This window comes from Pongo abelii, chromosome 3 (genome assembly GCF_028885655.2).
Source record: "Pongo abelii isolate AG06213 chromosome 3, NHGRI_mPonAbe1-v2.0_pri, whole genome shotgun sequence".
Classification (NCBI taxonomy): domain Eukaryota; kingdom Metazoa; phylum Chordata; class Mammalia; order Primates; family Hominidae; genus Pongo; species Pongo abelii.
The window spans coordinates 196,760,156-196,783,618 of record NC_071988.2 but is presented as its reverse complement, the minus strand read 5'-3'; the positions used below and the strand labels follow the sequence as shown (position 1 = coordinate 196,783,618).

Genomic DNA, 23,463 nt, shown 5'->3' with positions numbered 1-23,463 from the left:
ACAAAAAATTTGAAAATATAGCTAATTGGGAACTGCAGGGATTTTTAAGAATATAGACTCATGCCACTTTCCAAAACCACATTAAATGATGAGATTTTCTTTGAACCAGGCTATCCCAGTGAAAAAGCACAAATTGCACAACAGCTTTCTCTCTTGAACATTACTACTGATATTTGTAATAGCTTCATCGGTAATATCTACAGATATTTTTACAGATAAAATTAATAGAGTATATAGTTCCTGTATTTGGTGACTTCCTAACGGACACTTGCTGTGTCTTTTCTCTGAGAAATCAGCTGTCAGAAACTGTGTGCAATGATTACAGCTAACGTAAAGAAACATGGAAATATTGAGGCAAATATTACAAAGTTACAGAATTCAACTGATGTCTTTATCCAGCTGAGAGGGCATGTTTGCTTTAATGTAGCCTGTGTGAATACCTGCTCTGAGCTGGAAAGTGCCAATATCATGGGCAAATAGGAAATTCTGGAAGACCAGGGGAATTTTATTGTGATCCTTTAGTTATAACTAACAGTCCTAGTTCCTTCTCCATTGAAATTTATCCAGCCTTTATTTTTCTTGGGACTCTGCTGACATAGGCGACTTTTTAGCTTAACATCAGGAACTGATGATGTATGTTTACATAGAGAAAACATCATGGAACCTTTGTTACCAATGTATTACTTAAAAATATGTTACTTCCCCTCCTACCTAAACCCATTGCAAGAGTAGAATCTGACCAATCATTTCACCTCCAACTTGATTATCTCTGTTACTGTAATGCAAATATTTGTGTGTAGTTTATATGACTCTTTTTTGAAACTCTGCTCTGGATTTAATTTGCCTCCTTGGGTCTTATACAATTCCATGTTTGTTCTTTTGTATGTTTTACTGTATTACTGCCCATGTCAGAAAGTAACCTCTTAAAGGACTTTACCATATATCTCTCCTTCTTCTAAAATATTATACAACATATTTATACCATTTTCATAGGGCTTACCAGTTTTTTAATTTTATTAGAATTATTTTAATATATACATAATTCATGCTACTCATGCTAGTAAACCACAAGCTCTTTCAAGGCAGAAAACTATTGTCTTGTGTCCTTACAGATGTTAGTTAATAGTTACTGGGTCACCTGCCATTACCTGTATATGATATTTTGCATACACGAGAGAATTCACTTCTATGTTTCAGTACATTGCTTTCCAAATAGATTAGTTCTTCCAAACAGTATCATCTGTCCTTCCACTTTTACTCCTTATCAAATTTACTCCTTACTTTTCACTTTGCTGATCTCATCATTCTTCCCACTAAACCTTTTCCCAGTCTTTGGTTGCCATTAGGCTATTTTATACTTCCTCCTTAGTCTGAAGCCAACAACAGCAGCATTATTTATAGCTGTTCAGAACACAGAAGAAATGTTCAGGAGGCTGGGAGCGGTGACTCACGCCTGTAATCCCAGCACTTTGGGAGACCGAGGCGGGCGGATCACGAGGTCAGGAGATGGAGACCATCCTGGCTAACACGGTGAAACCCCGTCTCTACTAAAGATACAAAAAATTAGCCGGGCGTGGTGGCGGGCGCCTGTAATCCCAGCTATTCGGGAGGCTGAGTCAGGAGAATGGCGTGAACCCGGGAGGCTGAGTCAGGAGAATGGCGTGAACCCGGGAGGCGGAGCTTGCAGTGAGCCGAGATTGCGCCACTGCGCTCTAGCCTGGGCGACTGAGCGAGACTCCATATCGAAAAATAAAATAAAATTAAAAAAAAGAAATGTTCAGGAAAGAATGAGTCTTTGCAAAACTATCAACACTCATGCTGGCAATTGGGCAGAGGTAAACTTAACTTTGAATATTGATTGGAACAGTAATTCTGTCACGTAGTTTTGTAACTTTCTGAAGTTTCTATAAACCTAAATATGTTCATCCCCACTGATGTGGAACTTACAGTCTAATTTTGACATTTAACTAATATATGTTGAATTCCTTAACCCATTTATGCCAGAGGTTGCAATATTTTGAATTTTTGCATGAGTTAAAAATTAGACCCTGACAATACCTTGAGCAGTAGGATATAAATAACTCTCACTTAGTATTCCAATAATGGAACACTAGGCATAAGTGGGTCAATAGATTCAAATACGATTTAAACAAAATAGATGAATGTTGCTAGTCATTTTTTTTTTTTTTTTTTTTTTTTTTTTTTTGCTGAAACGCACTTATTGACTAAAGATTTGCCCTGGGAAATACATTTCTTTGGAATTAGTCAAAATTAGAATCCAGTCTTGACTGTATAATTTATAAACTGTTATTTTATTTCTCTCATATTGAACTTCCCAGGGAGGAAGGTAAACTCCGTATCTCTAAGGACTGTTACGCTTAAATAAACCATAGTTTATGTGAATATCCAGCACAGTGCCACTGCATAGAATTTATTCAATAAATTACACTTCCCTTCCAGAGCATCAAAATCTACGTTTTCTGGCCAGGCACGGTGGCTCAGGCCTGTAATCCCAGCACTTTGGAAGGCTGAGGTGGGCGGATTAGTTGAGGTCAGGAGTTCGAGAGCAGCCTGGCCAACATGGTGAAACATATAATATATAGACACACACACACATGCATATATAATCTAGAATAAGGAATACATTGTTATAGTAAAGGAGGAAAACTAAAAAATATCATTTCTACACAGCCAAAACATTAGACCCTGTCTTGTAGATTCATCCTTTGAACTCTTTCATTTGAAAAATTGCCCAGTTCTTAACCTGATAATGGATGAGAAAAATAATCCCTTGCCTTTCTCCACCAAAGACCTAAAGATAAATATTGCTTTTTTAAAAAATTAAAAATAAATCTTAAAAATTCCCACATTTTCTATCTGGCTTCATCTTGTTCATGTCGAAAACACAACAGTGGGGTGTCAGCAAAGCTGTAATACCTGAAAATAAAAGCCTAGTGCCAATACGCATGAACAGAAATTCTGTTTAGACATGCTGAAGACTTCTGCAGAAACTAACAGAATCTAACTGGCTTCATTAATTTCAGCCATCTACATCTTTTTCTTCTTATATAAACAATTAATGTTTTGGTTTTCCTTTCTAAAGAAAATCATGTGGAGATTTTATTCATTCTCCCTAAGCCTACTTACTGTCAAACTGACACATGGCTTAAGTGAATAGAATCTCCAATTTCCTTTTTTGTTCAAGAGCTACTATTAGGTAGGAGAAGTATATCTGAATCCTTGTGAAAAAAAAGAAAACTTCAAAAGGAAATTTTTAAGATAGAAAGAAGGTAAACACATGTGTAACCTCCATTTCAGACGCATTACCTATTGTATCGTTTTCTTTGCAGTATTGTAAAGCATGAAAAAAATAGGAATTAAGATGTCAAAAAAGAATTTTCCTTTTTTAAAAGTCTGAGCTGGAAGGGATGGGAGTTCTTAAATCCAAAAGGAAAAGTAAGGTTTGAAATATCAATTTGATCTCACAGGTTTTTTTTTCTTTTTTTTTTTTTGGTAGTGATTAGAATAAAAACAGGAAAAGTGCCTACACATGGATATAAGTGGCAAAACAGTAAACTATCAAAAGGATAGCTGTAAGCAGTGATTAATAAAATTTAGTTATAGACATTACCAAAGACCAGATGTCCAGCTAACTGAAAATCACCACTTAAACTGGATAAAACATTTATGTGATTTCACACAACACGGAGTTCAGGACTGCTTGATCTTACAGGTCAATGATATCATTAGGGCCCAGGGTCCTGTCATCCCTCCCACCGACCATTCTTTATGTTGGTTTCATCTTCAGGATACTAGGAAATAGGGGTTGTCCATTTAAGTTACGACATTCATATAAAGCAGGCAATGTAACCATTTCTTCAGGTTTTCTTAAGAGCAACAAAAAATTTCTCAGCAGCATCCATCCTGTTCCCATCTCTAGCTGATGGCCTCCCAGGTCTCACTGACCAAAACTGGGTCACTTGCTGGCTCTGAAACCAGCCACTGTCAAGGAGAATGGGATTTCCATGACTGAATTTAATTAATTAATCAGTGTCTACATTAAATTTGGGGAGGTCACCTTCCTCTGTATTATATGGAGAGGAGGTAGATACAGGAGCAAAATCGAATTTTTATTAGAAAGAAAAAAGGAGAAAATAAAACCTCTAGGAAATCAAGAGTAAGCACTATTCTATATTCCAAGATCCAAGAGAATTAAACAGAGTAGGTAAGTGTGGCGTACTGAGACATGAGAACCATATGCAGAGAAGAAGGGTAAATAAATTTTGCATCCAACATTTGGAAAACAAAAAATATATGGAATTATTGAAGATGTTGAGAATTGAGTGAAAGTAATAGACATTTTTGGAATACAACCTGTAGCATAAAATCTCATATTGGGCAACTAAGTGAAGTTTTGCAGATATATGACAAGCTCCACAATGATTAGGCAAACACAAAGAATCCAGTTTTAATGACTGACTTTAAAAACAAAGCCTTTTAAAACCTTTCATTGATAATATTTGCAGAAATCTCCCTAGGTATCTGGAATAGCTATAAAAACTTTGGTGTGTGAAAATATGGGAAAGGATAATGACTATGTTCCTTTTCTCACTTATGCCTCTGGATTAGGTTTCTGTTATCAGTGGAACCTATCTTGGTTTGGATTACATGAGTAAGCAAAATGGAGGTGAAGGCGGCATCATTATCAACATGTCATCTTTAGCAGGTAAGGGCAATTATTACATTAAATGTAACATTTTCTTATTGGTAATTTGGACCACAAAAACAAATCTTCAAAGCATATTTATTATCAACTCAAGTTTGAAATTAAAAATCTGATTGTTTTATAGTTCCATGGAATTTTCTATTGCAAAATACCAAAAGTTTGAAAAATATGTTTATTTCTCTTAATTTAACTTGTGGCTTTTAAAGTTATCTTACTGCAGTAATATTTGAAAAAATATATATAATTTTTTTTTAGAGCCAATGTTTTTCAAAGGTTGTGGTGAGACTTCTAAGCAATAATGCATGTGAAAGCACCTTTGGCAAAGTAAAAAGCACTAAAGTGAAGTTAAGATGTCTCTGCTCCCATGTGATTTTAGTAACAGTGTGTAATTTTAAAATATGGCATATATTTTAGTTGAGATATGTTAAACTAATAAATAAAGCCATATATATATATATATAATGTTAAGATATGCTAAACTAATAAATAAAGCCAAACTTACATGTAGTATAAGCATATTCCTTACTCGTACATCAGTCCGAGGCAAGATCCTTGTTGCAGGTACCTCTTCTGTATGCAGACATTTGAAAACCTGGCTGGCAGAAGTTCTGCCATCTTCAGCAGGGAGCTCCCAGGGTTACTTTAGAACTGCTGGATTCCTTTTTCTCTAGCAGAAAGGGAAGAAGAACATGGAGGAGGCATGGCTACTCTTTTAAAAACCCCAGCCCAATAATGGCAGACCTTCTGCTCACATTTCAGTATAGAACTTGAGCTCATGTTTCACCTAACTATAAGCGAGTCTGTCTGGGAAATGCAGTCTAGCTGTGTGCCTAAGAGAAGAATGGATTTCAGAGGGCAGCTAATCATCTTTTCCACAGCCTGCAATCCTAAACTATAGTATTTTCAGAGCAGTATGATTTAGTATCAGCTGATACCTTATCCTTCAATACTAGCTTTAAACCTCTGACTGGACTTTTTGGAGCAACTGAGTCAAGTGACTTTACTTTTTAAAACTCTAGGAAAAAATCATCAATGATTCTTTAATAGTTCAAGTGAAATTGTGAAGTTTAGGAAGTCTGATCAATATGGACAGCAAATCTAAGCTACCTTGTCCAAAAAAGTGAGACTTTTAAAAATTATCTGTTTGGTTTTAGTTAATGTGGTGATTTCAGAATAGAAATTTCAGCCCCACGCCCCACCCAAACCTTGGCATCTCAGCTCCAGTGATTTGGGAAGTTGGGTTTGGAGGTACCTGTGATTGAACCACTATCTGATTCTCAGCATTTGTCTCATCCCTCTAGGAATGATTATCGAATGGTTCTTTTATATCACTGTAAAGCTGCCACCAGAGGAGATTTAGAAATCGCCTTTAGAAGTTCTCAAAAATAGACTAGCATCTCATTTTCTGGGTCTCTTAAAGTCAAAATCATGTCCCTAAAGCTATTACAAAGCTAATTCTGTACATTTTTCAGGGTAATCAGATTCTTTTTCCTAGTGGTACAACTACTTTTAAATTATAACATTTTAATTCTAATGATACTTTAAAAGGTGAGAGCATGGGCAATATTTGAAAGGGATATGTGTTCCAGAGAGGGCCAAATGTTAGGCTGTGGGAGACTGAAACCCTAAAAGCAAATTGGCAAAGCTACATCTATACTATTTTGAAATAAAATCATAAGAAAAAAACAAGTGACTAGAGAATTAAAAAGAGATATTTAGTATTTTCTTAAAAGTTTAAATATTTTAAAACCTGGGGCTGCGATCAAGATTGATAATTCTGTGTATTCTTTCTATAAAGCTAAGAGGGTCAGCAAAGCTTGGAGTACCATGAATATTCTACAGGGAGCCCCTGGCCTTTATGTCATTGGAGGCACTGATTTCATTCTTTGGAAGGCTGAAAGCCTCAGAGTTGGAACAATTTAGGACGATCTGGGAGAAATTCTTTACCATAAGAGAGTGCTTCCTTGCCCCAAAGAGCATGAATAAGGAAGTGCAATGTAGAATTACTGCCTTTTATCTGATTAAAATATTCAAATATAAAATATCATTTATTGAGCACTATTTACCTGATATCATTTTAAACACTGTACATTATCTCATTTAATCCTCACAACAACCCCGTGAGGTAAATTCTATAATTTCCGTTTTGAAAATGAGGAAACTAAGGCAGGAGAAGTGTGAAATATCTTGCCTAAGCTTACACATCAAGTAAGCCTCAGAGCTGGAATTCACATGCAAATAGCCTGGTACAAGTCTTCTTAGAATTTTAACCACTAGATTATTTAACTATCTGTAATATCTATGCGTTTATTTGTTAATCTACCTGTATTTATCTCAGCCTAACAGAAAAGCAAAAGCAACTGAAATCGTTTCAATTGAATAAACCATTGCAGTTTGCTAGTCTCTTCAGGCTTCATGGGCACAGCTCTAATCTCGTGGCTGCATTACTAAACCTTCAGTGAAATCTTAAGCTTTTGCCCCATTTGACACTTCCAGTAAAGTCCTAAAAATATTTGGGGAGCTTACCAGTGTCACAAGTCAAAACATGCCATTGAGCAGAGCAGTTTAAGGCTTGCAATTTGATGTCCACTTTGCTTTGTTGACTAGGAGCTTGCTTTGTCATCCCGCTCACCGCCACCTCCCCCCACCCCCGGGTGTTAATCCTCTTCTTACCTATGTCAGATACAACATTTGCAATCATATGTCGGCATTTCTCTATTCATGCAGATAAAATGATGACTTGATATAAATTCAGTGATAAGATTGCTTTGGTTTTAAATTACTTTCCTGGCACTGGTACAATTTAATGAATACTATTGCATTACAAACTGCTTCTCCCTCTGATTTTCCTCCACGTGTACAAGGCAACACTATGTAAAATGGTTAAATAGCTGAAGTTCATCATTGTTCCCTCTGCTTGGCTTATTACTCTCTCCATTTTCAGAAGTTGTCCTTGGCACCCTCCCTTCGTAATTCCAGCCTCCACACCTCTTGTGTTTATACTGTTTCCTCGTTGCCACTGGCCAGTGTGGACAGTCTACTTCCTTTCCCATCCAGGGCTCCCACTGACATGCCTTCAACTCACAAAGTCTTCAAATGAATTGCCTTGTATTTTATCCACCAACGGAGAGCCTCCAATTCTTCCCATAATGAAATTAGTTTGATAAAAATTCAGGATATTGTAATAATGAGAGAAGGCAAAAGAGGACCCCTCCGTCTTCATCATTCCCTCAGAAATGGTATCAACAATTTTATGCCCTTGAGTCATAGCATGTAGGAAGAGGTGAGAGGGCAAAAATAATCTTTAAGGAGTTATCAGAGTACTTCTAATATTTGCCTACTACTCTGTGTTTTCCAAACCTTGCTTCCTCACAGATTTTTTTTTCCTGTTTTTCTCTGTACTGCTTACTCTATTGAACGAATGGCTGTGGGTAATATTCAGTATTCAACTCAACAGGGCCCTATCCTCATGATCTCTGGCGTGGATACAGTGGAGTCATTCACTGTCACAGTAAAACCTTAAGTTGGCACACTGGTTTGAGTAGAGAAGTTAATGAGTAATAACCACTGACGCAGACAGAGTATCAAATGCAATTAATAGGTTTAATAAACAGGAGTACTTAAGTAGACAATGATTCCTCAGCAGATTATGGGATGGGTATGCTCTAGTCTGGAGTTCCACAAGTTGTTCTGAGTGTGGTTAACCCACATGGACTTTTCTACACGAGTTTTTATTTATAAACATAATATACAAACAGACACTAATTTTGCCACATCCATCCTGAACTATTAAAACCAAGTTGGAAGGAAAAATAGAAAAACGAAGTCTGGTTTCATGCAGATAATCAAACAGCTATGCTCCATTCAAACATCTCATAAGAGTCAAATGCACTCCGTTTGTTTGTTTGTTTGTTTTGAGACAGAGTTTCACTCGTGTCACCCAGGCTGGAGTGCAATGGCACGGTCTTGGCTCACTACAACCGATGCCTCCCAGGTTAAAGCAATTCTCCTGCCTCAGCCTCCCCAGTAGCTGGGATTACAGGTGCACACCACCATGCCTGGCTTTTTTTTTTTTTTTTTTTCTTTTGTATTTTTAGTAGAAACTGGATTTCATCATGTTAGCCAGGCTGGTATTGAACTCCTGACCTCAGGTGATCTGCCTGCCTCAGCCTCCCGAAGTGCTGGGATTACAGGCGCACTTCTTACGTATCTAATTGCTTCAAGCTGTGGGAAAGGAAAAGTAATTGTCACAGGAAAAGGAGCCTACGTACCAACCCTGCTACATATTCAGTTAGTGAGGCTGTGGTGTTCACTCAGGACATTCTCTGTCACTCAGTAGCATTTTGTGAGAGATACCATGAGGGTCTTATTTACTCAGAAGTCAAAACATTGGAGACTCCAGAAAATATTTAAAAATCATAGAAAATTTTCAGCATGTCTTAAGTAACAACCCAGTGGCATATCCGCTTGTGCTATAAGTTTTATCTATAATAATATAATTAGCTCATAGTTTGTGTTAAGGTAGAATTGCTAAAATTACTACCTTAAATAAAAAATTCAAGTTAATCAAACATATGTTGAGCATTTGCAGAAGGGAAATGGAGATATTAAAGTGACTAAGCAAAGTTTCTACCCCAAGAGCTGTAAGTATATCAGTGTCTCTTATCAAGATAACAGAACCAAATAATTTCCATGGCATAAACTATTTAAACAGAAGCGTTGGCCAGGTGTCATGGCTCACACCTATAATCACAATGCTTTGGGAGGCCAAGGCAGGAGGATCACTTGAGGCCAGGAGTTAGAGACCAGCATGGGCAATAGAGTGAGACCTCATCTGTATAAAAATTTTTAAAAATTAGCTGGGTGTGGTGGTGCACACCTGTGTTCCTAGCTACTCAGGAGGCTGAAGTGGGAGGATTTCTTCAGCCCAGGAGTTCAAAGCTGCAGTGAGCTATGATTGCACTACTGCACTCCAACCTGGACAATATAGTGAGACCTTGTCTCTCAAAAAAAAAAAAAAAAAAAAATCAGAAAACCCAGAAGCATGATATTTAAGTTGCAAGGCCTTGGGACTCCAATAGCCGAAGAATGGACTAGAATATCCAGAAATTCCAGGTGAAATAAAACATTAATCATCTTCTTCTATCTCCGGGCCAAAAGTAAGAAAATCGCATGGTACCACCCTCAACTACTGCTCTTGTGATAAGGAAGCAGGCCTAACACATATTTAGCAATTGCCAAGCTCCAGGCATTGTGGTAAACTATTGGCTTTATGACATCCACATTTAACTTTTACAAGTTTCTACAATAGAGGTCAATTTAATTGTCTCCAATTTATAGTTGAACAATGAATCTCAAACAGATCTTGAAGAATGTGGGAATTAGCAGTGGTAATAAAAGCCATTTTATTTTGCTCCATTTTATCCTGTGTCATAGAGTGGATGTACTGTTCCTATGCTGTGAATCATAAGTGCTCAGATGCCAACTGTCATGAGTATGCGAGCCACCCTTCCTGCTTAGTGCTGGCAAAGTTCTCCCATGTCACTCTGCAGGGTCCATTTTGCTCTCTTTTGGCTTAAAATAGTTAAAAAGACACATAGTAGAAGTAATCAGTAGGAATTATTAAATATTTGTAAATGAGGCATTTTGAAGGATAGATGAGAGATTCGAGGTTTCTTAACATAGGAATGAGAGGGCTACTGAGAAACAAATAGTCTTCTAGAACAGCGCTTCTCAGACTTAATGTGCCTAGGGACTTTGTCAGATGCAGGTTCTGATTTCAGTAGGACATAGATGGGTCCTGAAATTGTGCTCCCAGGTAATACCGCTCCTTGAACCACACTTTAAGAAGCCAGCCACTAGTATGCATAGGGATAGATATTCTTTGAATGGGTAAGGAAGCTTCTCTGTTTCCTCTGACCACAGCCTAGGCAATGACTGAACACTAGTAGCAACTGTCTGAGTCACTGGGAATTGCTATTAGACATATCTTTCTGGGAAGATTTTTGTTATAGAATATATAGTGGTTTTATAAAAGCATGTGTCACTTTTTTTTTTTTTTTTTTTGAGACGGAGTCTCGCTCTGTCGCCCAGGCTGGAGTGCAGTGGCGCAATCTCGGCTCACTGCAAGCTCCACCTCCTGGGTTCACACATTCTCCTGCCTCAGCCTCCTGAGTAGCTGAGACTACAGACGCCTGTCACCGCGCCCGGCTAATTTTTTGTATTTTTAGTAGAGATGGGGTTTCACCGTGTTAGCCAGGATGGTCTCGATCTCCTGACCTCGTGATCCACGCACCTCGGCCTCCCAAAGTGCTGGGATTATAGGCGTCAGCCACCGCGCCCGGCCGCATGTGTCACTTTTTAATGTCGTGTCACACTCTAAAGCATAACTTAATGGCACCCATAAGAATGAGAAAAAAAACAGCCATCAGATAAGGTGTTCCATTATGCGGAAAATCACAAATGAGGAAGGAAGTTCACCAGTTACTTTGGTCAGCTGTATGCACGAACCATAGATAAATATTTCTTGCTAGTTCTCCCTTTTTTCTTCAAGTTGGAGAAGTGGTGGTTAAAACAGACAGACAGGTACATTTTTGTTGTTGTTGTTGTTGGTTGTAAAGAAAATGTGACAGATTTTCTTTACAATTCCTGCTTTTTCAGCATAGTTACAGAACTCCAGGTTATCATACGAGGATCAGCATCCTTAGATTCCCAATTTATTTCCCTAAGTTGAATTTTCAGCATTTTTATATAGGCCGTTTTACATGGTTTCTCTCTCCTTAAAAGCAAATCATGTTTGTGGATTTAGTATGACTGCCCTGTCTGAGGAGATTTCTGTTTTTGCAAAAAAATCTTTTTGAGCTTTTTACCTTCTGTGAGATGAAGAGATTGAAACTGGCTTTTGTAAATATGGGTAGAAAGATTATGAAGAATAGAAGAACTAATGTAGAGATGGAATTTACATTTTATTTTTCTAAATGACTTTCTTTGTTCTATTAGTACACATGTAATTTTCAGATATTTTAAATGCTTTCAGGTATTTTAAATGCTATATATGTTATCTCATCAGTCTAATTGTTTAGTGTTATTATCCTGAGTGGTTTTAGAAAATATTTCTTTGTTTTGTGGGTAGAATTTCTCCCTCTACTGATTTTTTTTTTCTGTTACTTTACAGTTATGACAGACATAAATCTGCTACTAATTATACTTGGTATATTTTAAGAAGAGCCATTTTGTATTTCTATAAATAAACTTGCACAATAGTGGGCCTATCAGATGTATTGAAAAATACTATTCTTAACTATTTTGGTATCCATTTTTAAGCACACAGACAGGATTTCTCACAATGTTAAACAAAATGCCATTTCTTTAAAAGCAGAGACTGCTCTCACATGGTCACAATCCTTTGTTTTATTGTTGTTGCTATTCTTAAATCTCTTAATGTTGTGACATAATATTTCCATGTGCTCCCTAATTTTGAGAATTAACTTGCAAGATTTAAAAAGAAACCCATATTCATTACAGTAACTGGACCTATAGTCATTATACTGGTATCTGGCTCTTCAACCGGTAAAATTCCACCTTCGTCCTGCAACAGGGGTCCTCCCATTGGTTTTACACATTTCAATTGAGTATATTTAAAATATTACTTCATTATACTTTGCATTTAAAAGGAACTAAACACATAGTTCTTATGTGAATTTACTTCTGTAGAGCCTGTTGATTTAGGATTAGAAACAGTCTAGTTTGCCAAGGTTCAGAAATCAAACCAAGTTAGGACACTATACCAGATTTGTGGCATTTTAGTGCAAAAGATACATTTTCATTAAGAAGTACAATGTGGATGAACCGATAAATAAGTCAATAAAATAATTATTTGAGGTGTTTCATCTGGTTTACTCTTGATGTTGTACAGTCTATAGTTTGAACAAAGGTATAATAACATATATATACCACTATAATATCAGAGTAGTTGACTACCCTAAAAACCCTGTTCTCCACCTGTTCCTCCCTTCCTCCCTCCAGCTCCTGGTAACCACTGATCTTTCAACTGTCTCCATAGTTCTGCCTTTTCCAGGTGTCGTATAGTTAGAATCATACAGTATGTAGCCTTTTCAGGTTGGCTTCTTTCACTTAGTGAGATGCATTTAGGTTTCCTCCATATCTTTTCATGGCTTGATAGCCCTTTGTTAGAGTTGAATATTATTCCATTATCTGAATATACCACAGTTTATTTGTTCATGCAACTACTAAAGGACACTAGGTTGCTTCCAAGTTTTGGCAATTAATAAAGCTGCTATAAGCATCCACACACAGGTTTTTGTGTAAGCATGTTTTCAGTTCTTTGAGTAAATGCCAAGGAACTAAATGTTGGATTGTATTGCATGTTTACTTTTGAAAGAAATTGCCAAATTGTCTTCCAAAGTGGCTGTGCCCTTTTGCATTTGCACCAGCGATGAATTAGAGTTCTTGTTTCTTGACATATTCATCAGTATTTGGTGTCTTCAGCATTTAAATTTTAGCCATTCTAATGTGTGTAGTAGAATCTCATTGTTGTTTTAATTTGAAATTTCCTACAACATCTGATATTTATCATATTTTCTTTTTCGTTTGTTGTTTGAGACAGAGTCTCACTGTGTTGCCCAGGCTGAGCACCCACTGTAGTTTAAGGAGAGAAAACTGCTAGGAAATATTACAAGAAGTAACCCAAGACTCCCTCTCTAGAGTTCAAGGCAGAGTAAGAGGTCTTGACTTGAGATAAATATTTTAAATTTGAGTGTGTGTGTATGTGTATGTGTGTGTGTATATGTGTGTGTGTGTATGTGTGTGTGTCATATAAAGATTGAGAGACAAATTGAGAGAATTAATTTTTATCCTCAGGAGTGAATAAAATCATGTAGGGAAAGAGTGTTCATAGAAAAGCAAAGAGGACCAGGTATATCTCTGGAGTTTTCCAGCATGTTTATGGGTCTAGTCAAGGAAGAGGAGCCAGCCAAAGACATGAAGAAGAAGCTGGCAGTGAATGTGAGATAGGAGACCAGCCTGAAGAAGGAAATGTTTCAAGGAAAGCATGGCTGTGCTAGTTGCTGCTGAGGAAGGGATCAAAGAAAATGAGACAGAGATTTAGCCTTAGCAAGCCATTGCTCATTGGCAACCTCCATAAGATCTGTTTGACTGGAGTGATCAGATGAAAGCCTGATTGGAATGAGTTGTAGAGCAAATAGGAGGTCAAGAAAGTGGAGACAATGCAAGGCATATAATAACTCTTCTGAGGACTTTCCATTGAAAAGAGAAATAAGATGGTAGCTGGAGAAAAAAGAAGTATTATTTTTAGATGGGTAATAACTGAGATATGTTTATATCTCAGAGTGATTCTGTTTCTGCACTTGATATCAGTGACCATTTTAAGTCTCTTCAAATACTTTCATCCTTAATTTCTGTTACACAACACTTCATTGCTTCTCTTCCTACCTGTGCTGGTTTATTCTGTCCTTTTGCTCAGTCACCTCCTCTCCAAGAGATGACTACCATGTATAGTTGTACAGGTTGTAAATTGTAGGAACATAAGGGTCACAGTTTACACCAACTACCTTGTAAATTGTGTCCCCAGAGTCATACCATGCACACTTAGTCTAACTCTATGAGCTGACCCTGATTACCAGCCCTAGAACACAATTTTTATTTGAAGCACATGGAAACAAATTCTATGTTGGTGTTGTGGGCCTACAGTAAGTAGTGGAAGCATGGTTAACCAGTCCTGAAGTTACACCACAATAGCAATAATACTATACCTACAGAGGAAAAATGAATCAGATGCAGTAGAAAATGTTGGATTCCTAAAAATTGTCCACCCCCAACTAAAATCATTGTCAAAAATAATAAAACAACAAGAGCTTTTCTCCCTCGATCTAGGCTTCATTTTCAAAGCAACAAACTGAAGTATAGGTAGTAAATTTCTACACTGAGAGTCAGTTTGCAAATTGGAGAGAAAGCACTGCAAATCACTAATCCACCCTGCCTGTTCAAAACATAAGAAGCACCAGTTAAAATCTACCTATATTAGGGAAAAAAAGAAAAAAAGCTGTTCAATTAACAACTTGACTAAATGAAACAATTGAAAAAAATAGAATGTTCCTTACACATTACAACATGGATGACTCTCAAAACAGTTATCCTGAGTGAAAAGTCAGACAACAATATAATTTATACTATCTGATTACATTATATAAATTTTAGAAAATGCAAACTATAGTAACACAAAGCAGATCAGTGGTTGCCTGTGGGGAGGAGAGGGGCAGCAGAAAGGGATTACCAAGGGCCACAAGGAAACTTTTAGGGTGATGGACATGTTCATTATTTTGACTGTGGTCATGGTTTCATTGGTATATACATATGTCAAAACTTATCAAACTGTATACTTTCAATACATGCAGTTTTATTGTATGTCAATTAGATCTCCATGCAGCTGTAAAAAAAAAAATGAAAAAAGGAAACTTGGTCTCTGAATATCTGAAATTGATTTGCGTAGGCTTTCATCTAATACTAAAAAGTGAGGGGCCAGTGCTGTGGCTCAGGCCTGTAATCCCAGCATTTTGGGAGGCCAAGGCAGGTGGATTGCTTGAGCTTAGGAGTTCAAGATCAGCCTAGGCAACATGGTGAAACCCCATCTCTACCAAGCATACAAAAATTAGCCAGGCATGGTGGCGAATGCCTGCAGTCCCAGCTACTCGGGAGGCTGAGATGGGAGGATTGCTTGAGCCAAGTAGGTCACGGCTGCAGTAAGCCGTGGTCCTGCCACTGCACTCCAGCCTGGGCAATAGAGCTAGACTCTGTCTCAAAAGAGAGATAAGGGGGCAGAAAGGAAGGGAAGGAAGGTATGGGGTGGGGGGAAGAGAGAAAGAGAGAGAGAGAGAAAGTGAGGCCGGGCATGGTGGCTCATGCCTGTAATCCCAGCACTTTGGGAGGCCAAGGCAGGTGGATCATGAGGTCAGGAGATCGAGGCCATCCTGGCCAACATGGTGAAAGCCCATCTCTACAAAAAATACCAAAGTTAGCTGGGCATGGTGGCGCACACCTGTAGTTCCAGCTACTCGGGGGGCTGAGGCAGGAGAATCACTTGAACCCAGGAGGCAGAAGTTGCAGTGAACAGAGATCAGGCCACTGCACTACAGTCTGTTGATAGAATGAGACTCTGTCTCAAAAAAAAAAAAAAAAAAAAAAGAAAGAAAAGAAAGTGAAAGCAATGCAAGAGTAAACATTTTTGCAGAATAGCAGTGAAAATGTGATTAGAATGTTACAAGATTCATAAAACCAACTGCCATTTAAAAACTGCAAGCAATTTCTTTCACATTCCAGTTGCATTTACAAATCTACCTTTAAGGAAAGTATGTATGTTGTCTTTGCTTATTACCAGAACCCACAAAGCAGTATATTTCTTTCGCCTCTGTGACACCTTGAACTAGCTGGGGTTCCCAAGTTCATCACCTCTGCATATGTAACAAAAATTCATTTCAAATTCATCTTTGACAACCCTTATGAACAATGTCTTTGTAGTTCTTGTGGCTGTGTGACCTAGTTCATCTCTGATTAAGGTTCATGCTGCATTTCCTGCTATATATGAACATTGTCCTAAAACCACTGCCTTTGTCTCATAAACATTAAAGGAATGGGTAAAGCAGGGACTAACAAGAACCAGAAGCAGCAACTCCTGGTTATACTTTTTTATTCCCTTTATCTTCCATTCCTAGTATACCTGTGTAGCCTGTGGAAACATCATAAATTCTTGTTGACTGACACTGACAAACTTAATTAACTTACACATTTTACTTAACAACAACAATGACAACAAGAGAAGCAACATATTAACAATACTTTGAAATCATTGGGTGGACACACTAGGTGTGATCTACCATCCTCAGGGATTTAAACTGCCCTTGTGCAAACATATTTTATAAATTGAAACCTGGCAGGCACCCAGGGAGTGGTTATGGTCTGCATTTATTGCTGAACTTCAGCCCAACACCCTCAAATGATTGGTGGCATTCTGGGAATAGTTAGCTGGGTGGAGATGAGCATGTCTCAGCAGAATAATTTGGTATTATTAGCATGACATTTGATATTAAATATAGTATAATAATCAGGGATCACTGTTTCTTGACTCAGAGAAGTCATAAACTTAAAAAGCATTAAAACAAGTTAATCCAAATTAGTTAAAAACAAATACAAGAATGACTCTGGTTCAATTTGATTGCTGATTAGATAATTAACAATTATGTTGTTATTTTGTGTCTTTTTGGAGAGCTGAGCTAGGCTGGAGTTGGGGGAGAAGAGATGCTATAGGTATATGCTATAATACTGCTTTTTCTGTCCAGACCATGAATTTAATCAGTTACTATTGTGCGTATGTGGAAAATTACAAAATAAAACATTCTGTAATTGATTGAATTTAATAGTTGACTACATAATTATGAAAGGAAATAAAATAGGACCACAAATGTTTATTTCTGTCTTCCTAAGTCATAGGACAAAAAGATCTAGGCATCTACAATAGATCAAATAAAAAGAAGTTAACTTTTAATTTTCTTAAACTTTTGGAGGCATTGTTCAAGACAGATCGATGACAGGAAATTGCATACTAATTTATAGTGAAGACTAATAATCTCCAAGACTCTGAAGATTCAAATTCCTTCAACCATTAGGAAGCTTTAAAAATGTAGAATAATACTTTTTAAAATCCAGACTTAAAAATAGAAACTTAGAGGGTAATTTACTGACTTTAAAGATGATATTCTTTGTGTTTTAGATACCGTGTACTTGCCTTGACTTTCCAGAAGGCCTGGGGAGGCAGAAAAACACATATAACTCTTGGCTGCATCTCTCAGTGTAACTTAGCTACTGTAAATTCTGGACAGCGTGGGTCATGGAGCAAATAAACTACACTTAGGCTACTGAGTTTTACAAAGCTATCTGGTTTTATGTTACTGTGTTATTCAGATTCATCTTAAATTGAAATTATCACAAAATATTCATTTGCATTTTCATTATTGGGTATAGTCTACTTATTTTTTCATCAAAGCATTTAAATGTTATATTTGTTTGTTTCAGGACTCATGCCCGTTGCACAGCAGCCAGTTTATTGTGCTTCAAAGCATGGCATAGTTGGATTCACACGCTCAGCAGCGGTGAGGCTACAACAACCGTCATATCTCATTTTCTCTTTGTACACATTTATAAAACATGAATTCTGTAGAGAGGAATCACTTGAGAAATCATTTGGATAAAAGATGGAAAAATAACATACCTCCATCTCAATTATAAAAAGTTATCAGATCACATAAAGAACCAAATAAATAATAGATCATTTTTAAATGAAGTGGATTCTAAATACAGATGTGTTATTTAAAAAATGTATTAAGGATAAGTAATGGGGAGATAGTACTTATTTCCAAAAATGACCCCAAATGTAAATATTATCAACTTCAGCTTTTCAGAAATGCAAGATGCAATAGGCCCCAGCCATCATTTGTCACCAGAGATATGATGAAAATGAGTGAGAACATGGAGCTGGAAGGCGGGGTGGGGCCAGGCATTTACTTGATAGAGTGGTCAAGGATAAAGTCTCCATGGAGGCCTAGGGTGAAAGGTGTACAGACCTTGGAAAAATACTTTAGACCTAACTGATCACATGCATTGATAGCATGAGATGAGAATGCCTGCCTTTTAATAACTCACAAAAGAGCAGCTTGAAAGGGGCCTGGCAAGCAAAGGGAATGTAGTTTGAGGTATGACTCAAGACACCAGCACAGGAGCTAGACCAAAAGCAGCTATGGGCCACTGTTGTGAGCTTGGATTTTATTTCAAGGGCAACCATCCATGGGGCTTTTCCACACAGGAGTGATAAGATCAGATTTCCTTTTTAAGAAGACCATTCTGTCTGCTTTTGGAAATTGTGTTACAAAGGACAAGTGTAAAAGCAGAAAGAACAGTTGTAGGGGGTCTCTGGGTGGTACATCTAGGTGAGACAAGGAGAGCAGCTAAAGAGATGAAGAGAAAAATATTAGTAATCAAAGAATTAGTAGGAGACAGAAAAAACAGATGCACAAATGTTAACCGTTCAGTCAAAATGGAAGATAAGTAGTTCTGACACTCTTAAATTGATTGGAAATTATTACTTAATTTGCAAAGACATAATCTTCAGACAGACTTCTCATAAACACATAAAGCTCTCTTACAAAGCATAGTAAACCTTAAAGACCAGAAATTTTATATTTAAAATTACAAGACTGGAAACTTCTACAGTCAATTCTCAGTATTCATGGTAGTTATGTTCCATGAAGTCACTTGCAAACACTACATTAGTGACTACGGAACCATTGCTTTTAGGGGAGATACAGGGTTAAGTTCCTGAAAGCCTCTGGTCACAAAATTCCAATCAACCAGTCAATACATAACCTTATTTTATGTGTATTCCTGTTTAAAGAACTTTATTTATCATATGTTGTATGAACATTGAACTCATTACTAAAGCACTTACGACTCATGCCTGATCAAAGTTTATCTAACACAAATATTTTCTGTACAGGACATCAGTCTTACACTAAAGAACACTATACAGCACTTCTGCAGTGGGTTTGGCAGCCATTTTAAATAGCAGAATCACCAATAAAAAAGCACAAAATTAGAAAAACATCGCACGACAAGAGTATAGTCTTACTTGACCTCAGCAGGAACATGCACATCAGTGACTCAAATTTCTCACTGCCCTGTGCATGTCCACAAATAACTACAAATGCTCCACAAGTATTGATTTCCGGGGTTACAAGTAAATTTTAGCAAGCAAATTTAACAAATTTGTTTATATGTAATCCATGAAGAATGAGAATTGACTAATTTTTTAATAATTGCAAATAAAATCAATAGTTTGTAAATTAAGCCAAATAATGTTAATCTGAAAATACTTAAATTGTCTTCCAGATAGGACAGATAATTAAGAGTAGAATCAAAGTTCTAAACATTTTCACTAAAAGTATTTTTAATTATATATTATTTGTTATACAACCACCATATTTGAAAGAAAACTTGGGATATCAGTTCTAAGTCTCAGCTGCTTAGCTTCAGGTTCCTGCAGAGTTCAGTAGATAAGAGAAGCTTACATAATTGTTTCCAGGAGTTGTCCAGTAATACTGATTTTTAAAAAAATTAATTAGGTGAGACTTTCAGGAATTAATACAATACTTTACGTATGTGTTATTTTACTATCTATTTACCAGTCATTGTTATATAGCTGGGAGGATATCTAATTAGTATTTTTTACATCAGAAAATTGTAAGACGCTTTAATGATCAGTTTGTCCTGTGCTATATGTTTATGAAACTGCTGAAACCTACAACCTTCTAATTGGCAGTTGGCTGCTAATCTTATGAACAGTGGTGTGAGACTGAATGCCATTTGTCCAGGCTTTGTTAACACAGCCATCCTTGAATCAATTGAAAAAGAAGAAAACATGGGACAATATATAGAATATAAGGATCATATCAAGGATATGATTAAATACTATGGAATTTTGGAGTAAGTAAAACTATATCTATTTTCTTTTAAATGATGAAGGAAAGCATTATTTAGACAAGCTATAAAAAGGGAAGAAATAAGCTTATACAGTTGAGAAATGAACACAAGCTTCAAACTTTTGGTTTGGCAAATTCTCTGGGAGAAAATATATTTTTCTGAGTTTATAAATAGAATGTAAGTTTATACATTATGAATGTTACTTTGAAATATGTAAAATGCTTCATTACTACCTTCAGTCATAAAGTTGATATTTAGTCACCTTTGAAGGCAATGATACCTTCTCTGCCTAAATTCCAAGCAATATTCAAATATACTCTGAAATAATTGCAAGTTTCCATGACTTCAACCACTTTTATAAGAAATAGTTGATACACACACATACATCGACACATACTTTCTCAGTGAATTATGTCTGAATTCGAGTAACTGAGGATTTCAACAGCACAGAATCATAGTTATCATGTTGAAGGAATCAGACCTGAGATCAAATCTTGGCTCCACCACTAACCATGAACTTGCCCATCATACCTGTAGATGCTTCAATTTTCTCACATATAAAATAGAGATAATACAACAGACTTAGGGTCTTTGAAAAACTTAAATAAAATGATACATATAAGGTACTTAAAACGGTAACTGGTAAAAAGTAAAATTTTCAGGAAATGCTAGCTGTTACCAATCATATTTCTACACTAATAACATCTATATCTGGTAAGTGTAAGATCTACTGATACGATGAAGATGAGAAAATGATCATTTGCTCAGTGAAAATAATGAGTATAAATTCCTCCTGCCAAAATGATAGAAGGTTACAGCTAAATTTATCAAATAATTTAGTTAATATCCAATTGAAAACAATCTAATTGAATAAATTAGATAAATAAGATATCTAATCTAGATATCTAATATGGAATTAAATAAAAATTGGAAGTAGCAATAGTTTAATGACACACATTTCCCTATAACATGTTCAACTTAATAGATTCTTCAGAAAATAACTTAAAATGAAGTGGTAATATGCCTCATTCTTTCGTTTCAAAATACTGTTTTCTTTATTTTTAGCCCACCATTGATTGCCAATGGATTGATAACACTCATTGAAGATGATGCTTTAAATGGTGCTATTATGAAGATCACAACTTCTAAGGGAATTCATTTTCAAGACTATGATACAACTCCATTTCAAGCAAAAACCCAATGAACAGCTTATGTGTTAGCCATAGCTGAAAATAAGCACAAATAGCTTATATTCAGACCCTATCTTCATTCGAATATAGCTTTTAAATGAAATGTTACAGTTTGAAGTTTTCCTTCATGCACTTGGTGAGAAGCGTTTTCTAAATTTTTAGTTAAGTATATGGATAAAAAGTTATGAACTATTAAAAATGTGATGTGGAGCAAAGGCTAGGTTGTAATCTTGATAGTCTAAAAGATGATCAAAACAAATGATTTTCAAGGATTATTCAATATTCTGCCTTTCAGAAAGTGTATTTATATCTGTGCTTCATAAATATTAATGTTCTTCAGAACATCATTTTAAAGGAGATACTTGAATTGTTATTTAGATCAAACCAGATGTAAAACACTCACATACAAGTTCATACTTTAAAAGAGGAAAGCTACTTAACAATGACAAATATTTCATAATAATAATTTCTACTTATATACATCTTTCAACTGAACATTTCAGTTCTTCCAAGAGCTTCTTAAAGTAGTATATTTTGGGGGCAGTCATTAAGGAATAAACTACAGTGTAAACATATCCCAGATGAAAACTGCTGTATGGAAAAATGACAGAAAGTAACTGATTGACACTGTTGATTCACAGTTCAGCCTCCCATCTGGGAAAAACATTTCTTTCCTCTGCTCACTTTAAGAACTTTAACCGACTCCAAAAATCTCAGGAATTAAACATTTAACAGTTACAGCAATAAAGAATAGTTAGTACTCCAAAAATATCATATTTAAGATGCTCAACAAGAAAAAAAATGCAAAGGTAATATTTTTTCAAATTACTTCTTTATTGACTTGTACAAATTTCAAAAGTGCCTACCCTTCAATAAAACTTTTTTATTCTGATCTCCATAAATTACTTAGTCTTCTATGTATAGCTATCAAGGAAACGAAACCAATTTTGCCACAGCCACAACTGTAAATGTTTTTGTACCTATGCTGAAACCCATAACAACACAGAGGTAAAAATAGCTGTGAGGTTTTGCTTTTTTTTTGTTGTCAGCTATCTTAAGAATCATTAAATACACCTGCTTTGGGTAACACTCTGCAAGCAGTAATTAATGCTAGTAACAGTGAAAGCACAAGATTTCCAAATCAGTCGTTTTCTCAAAAAATATTGTATAAGTGACTCATCCTGTCTGCTAACTCCAGACCTCCCAGCTTGAAGCAAAATCTTTCCATGTGAGATTGATATGGATTTCCTAGAAGTACTGGAATGTTATCATATCTTGCCCTATTTTAATTCTGCTATAGAAAACGATTGCCTTCACTTTTAAGGAGTAATTTGAGTATGAATAACTGTAGTCTAGATTTTCATATAATGTATTAAAGACAAAGTAGTGAACATCAATGAACATCTGATAGAGATAAATTGTAATCAGGCATAAGCTTGTTTGTATGTTCTGGCCGTGACCAATCAGTAAATGATGTCGGTTTGCCCAGTATCACTTATCTTCTGTATTTTTCCTCTGTCGTGTAAATAGTATAAACTTTCATTTATGGACAATTTTTTGGACTAGTAGCCTTCAATATACATTCTGCTTTGAATTAATTTTTTCAAATCAATAAACTATGTAGATATTTAAAATCAAATATCAAGTAGAACTGAAAAATGTGAGTTACATGCGTTAAAAACTTACTTTAAGTCTTACCTTCTATAGGTAGCTCTAAATAAATTCATATGGCTATATGATATCTCTGGTGTATACCGGTTGAGAAAATAATTAAATTGAAGTGTAGGGGAGGGGGACCTTGGTTTCTTGTATTTTTCAGTGAATATCCTAATGTAAATGGTATATATATTTTTCCAGTGTGTTTTTCTTAGTAAAATGAAGTTGGTACTCTCAGAACAGCAACACTAGAAATACGTAGACATTGAGGAAAAGGTCGAGACTTGATAATGACATTGAAATGTCCTACAAATTTTATCTTCTCAT

At 36.1% G+C, this 23,463-nt stretch overlaps 1 protein-coding gene across 3 annotated transcripts in view; it reads left to right on the top strand.

Annotated features, from left to right (window-relative positions):
• HPGD (15-hydroxyprostaglandin dehydrogenase) overlaps positions 1 to 23,119 on the top strand; it is a 32,161-nt gene extending 9,042 nt beyond the window's left edge. The window contains exons 4-7 of one of the 3 annotated variants that reach the window (XM_009240460.4): positions 4,630 to 4,726; positions 17,831 to 17,907; positions 20,130 to 20,293; positions 21,356 to 22,382. In XM_009240460.4, coding sequence (XP_009238735.1) covers positions 4,630 to 4,726; positions 17,831 to 17,907; positions 20,130 to 20,293; positions 21,356 to 21,494 — 477 coding nt within the window. In that variant the 3' untranslated portion in view covers positions 21,495 to 22,382. 3 annotated transcript variants of the gene reach the window in all.
• Positions 23,120 to 23,463: the final 344 nt, after the last annotated feature.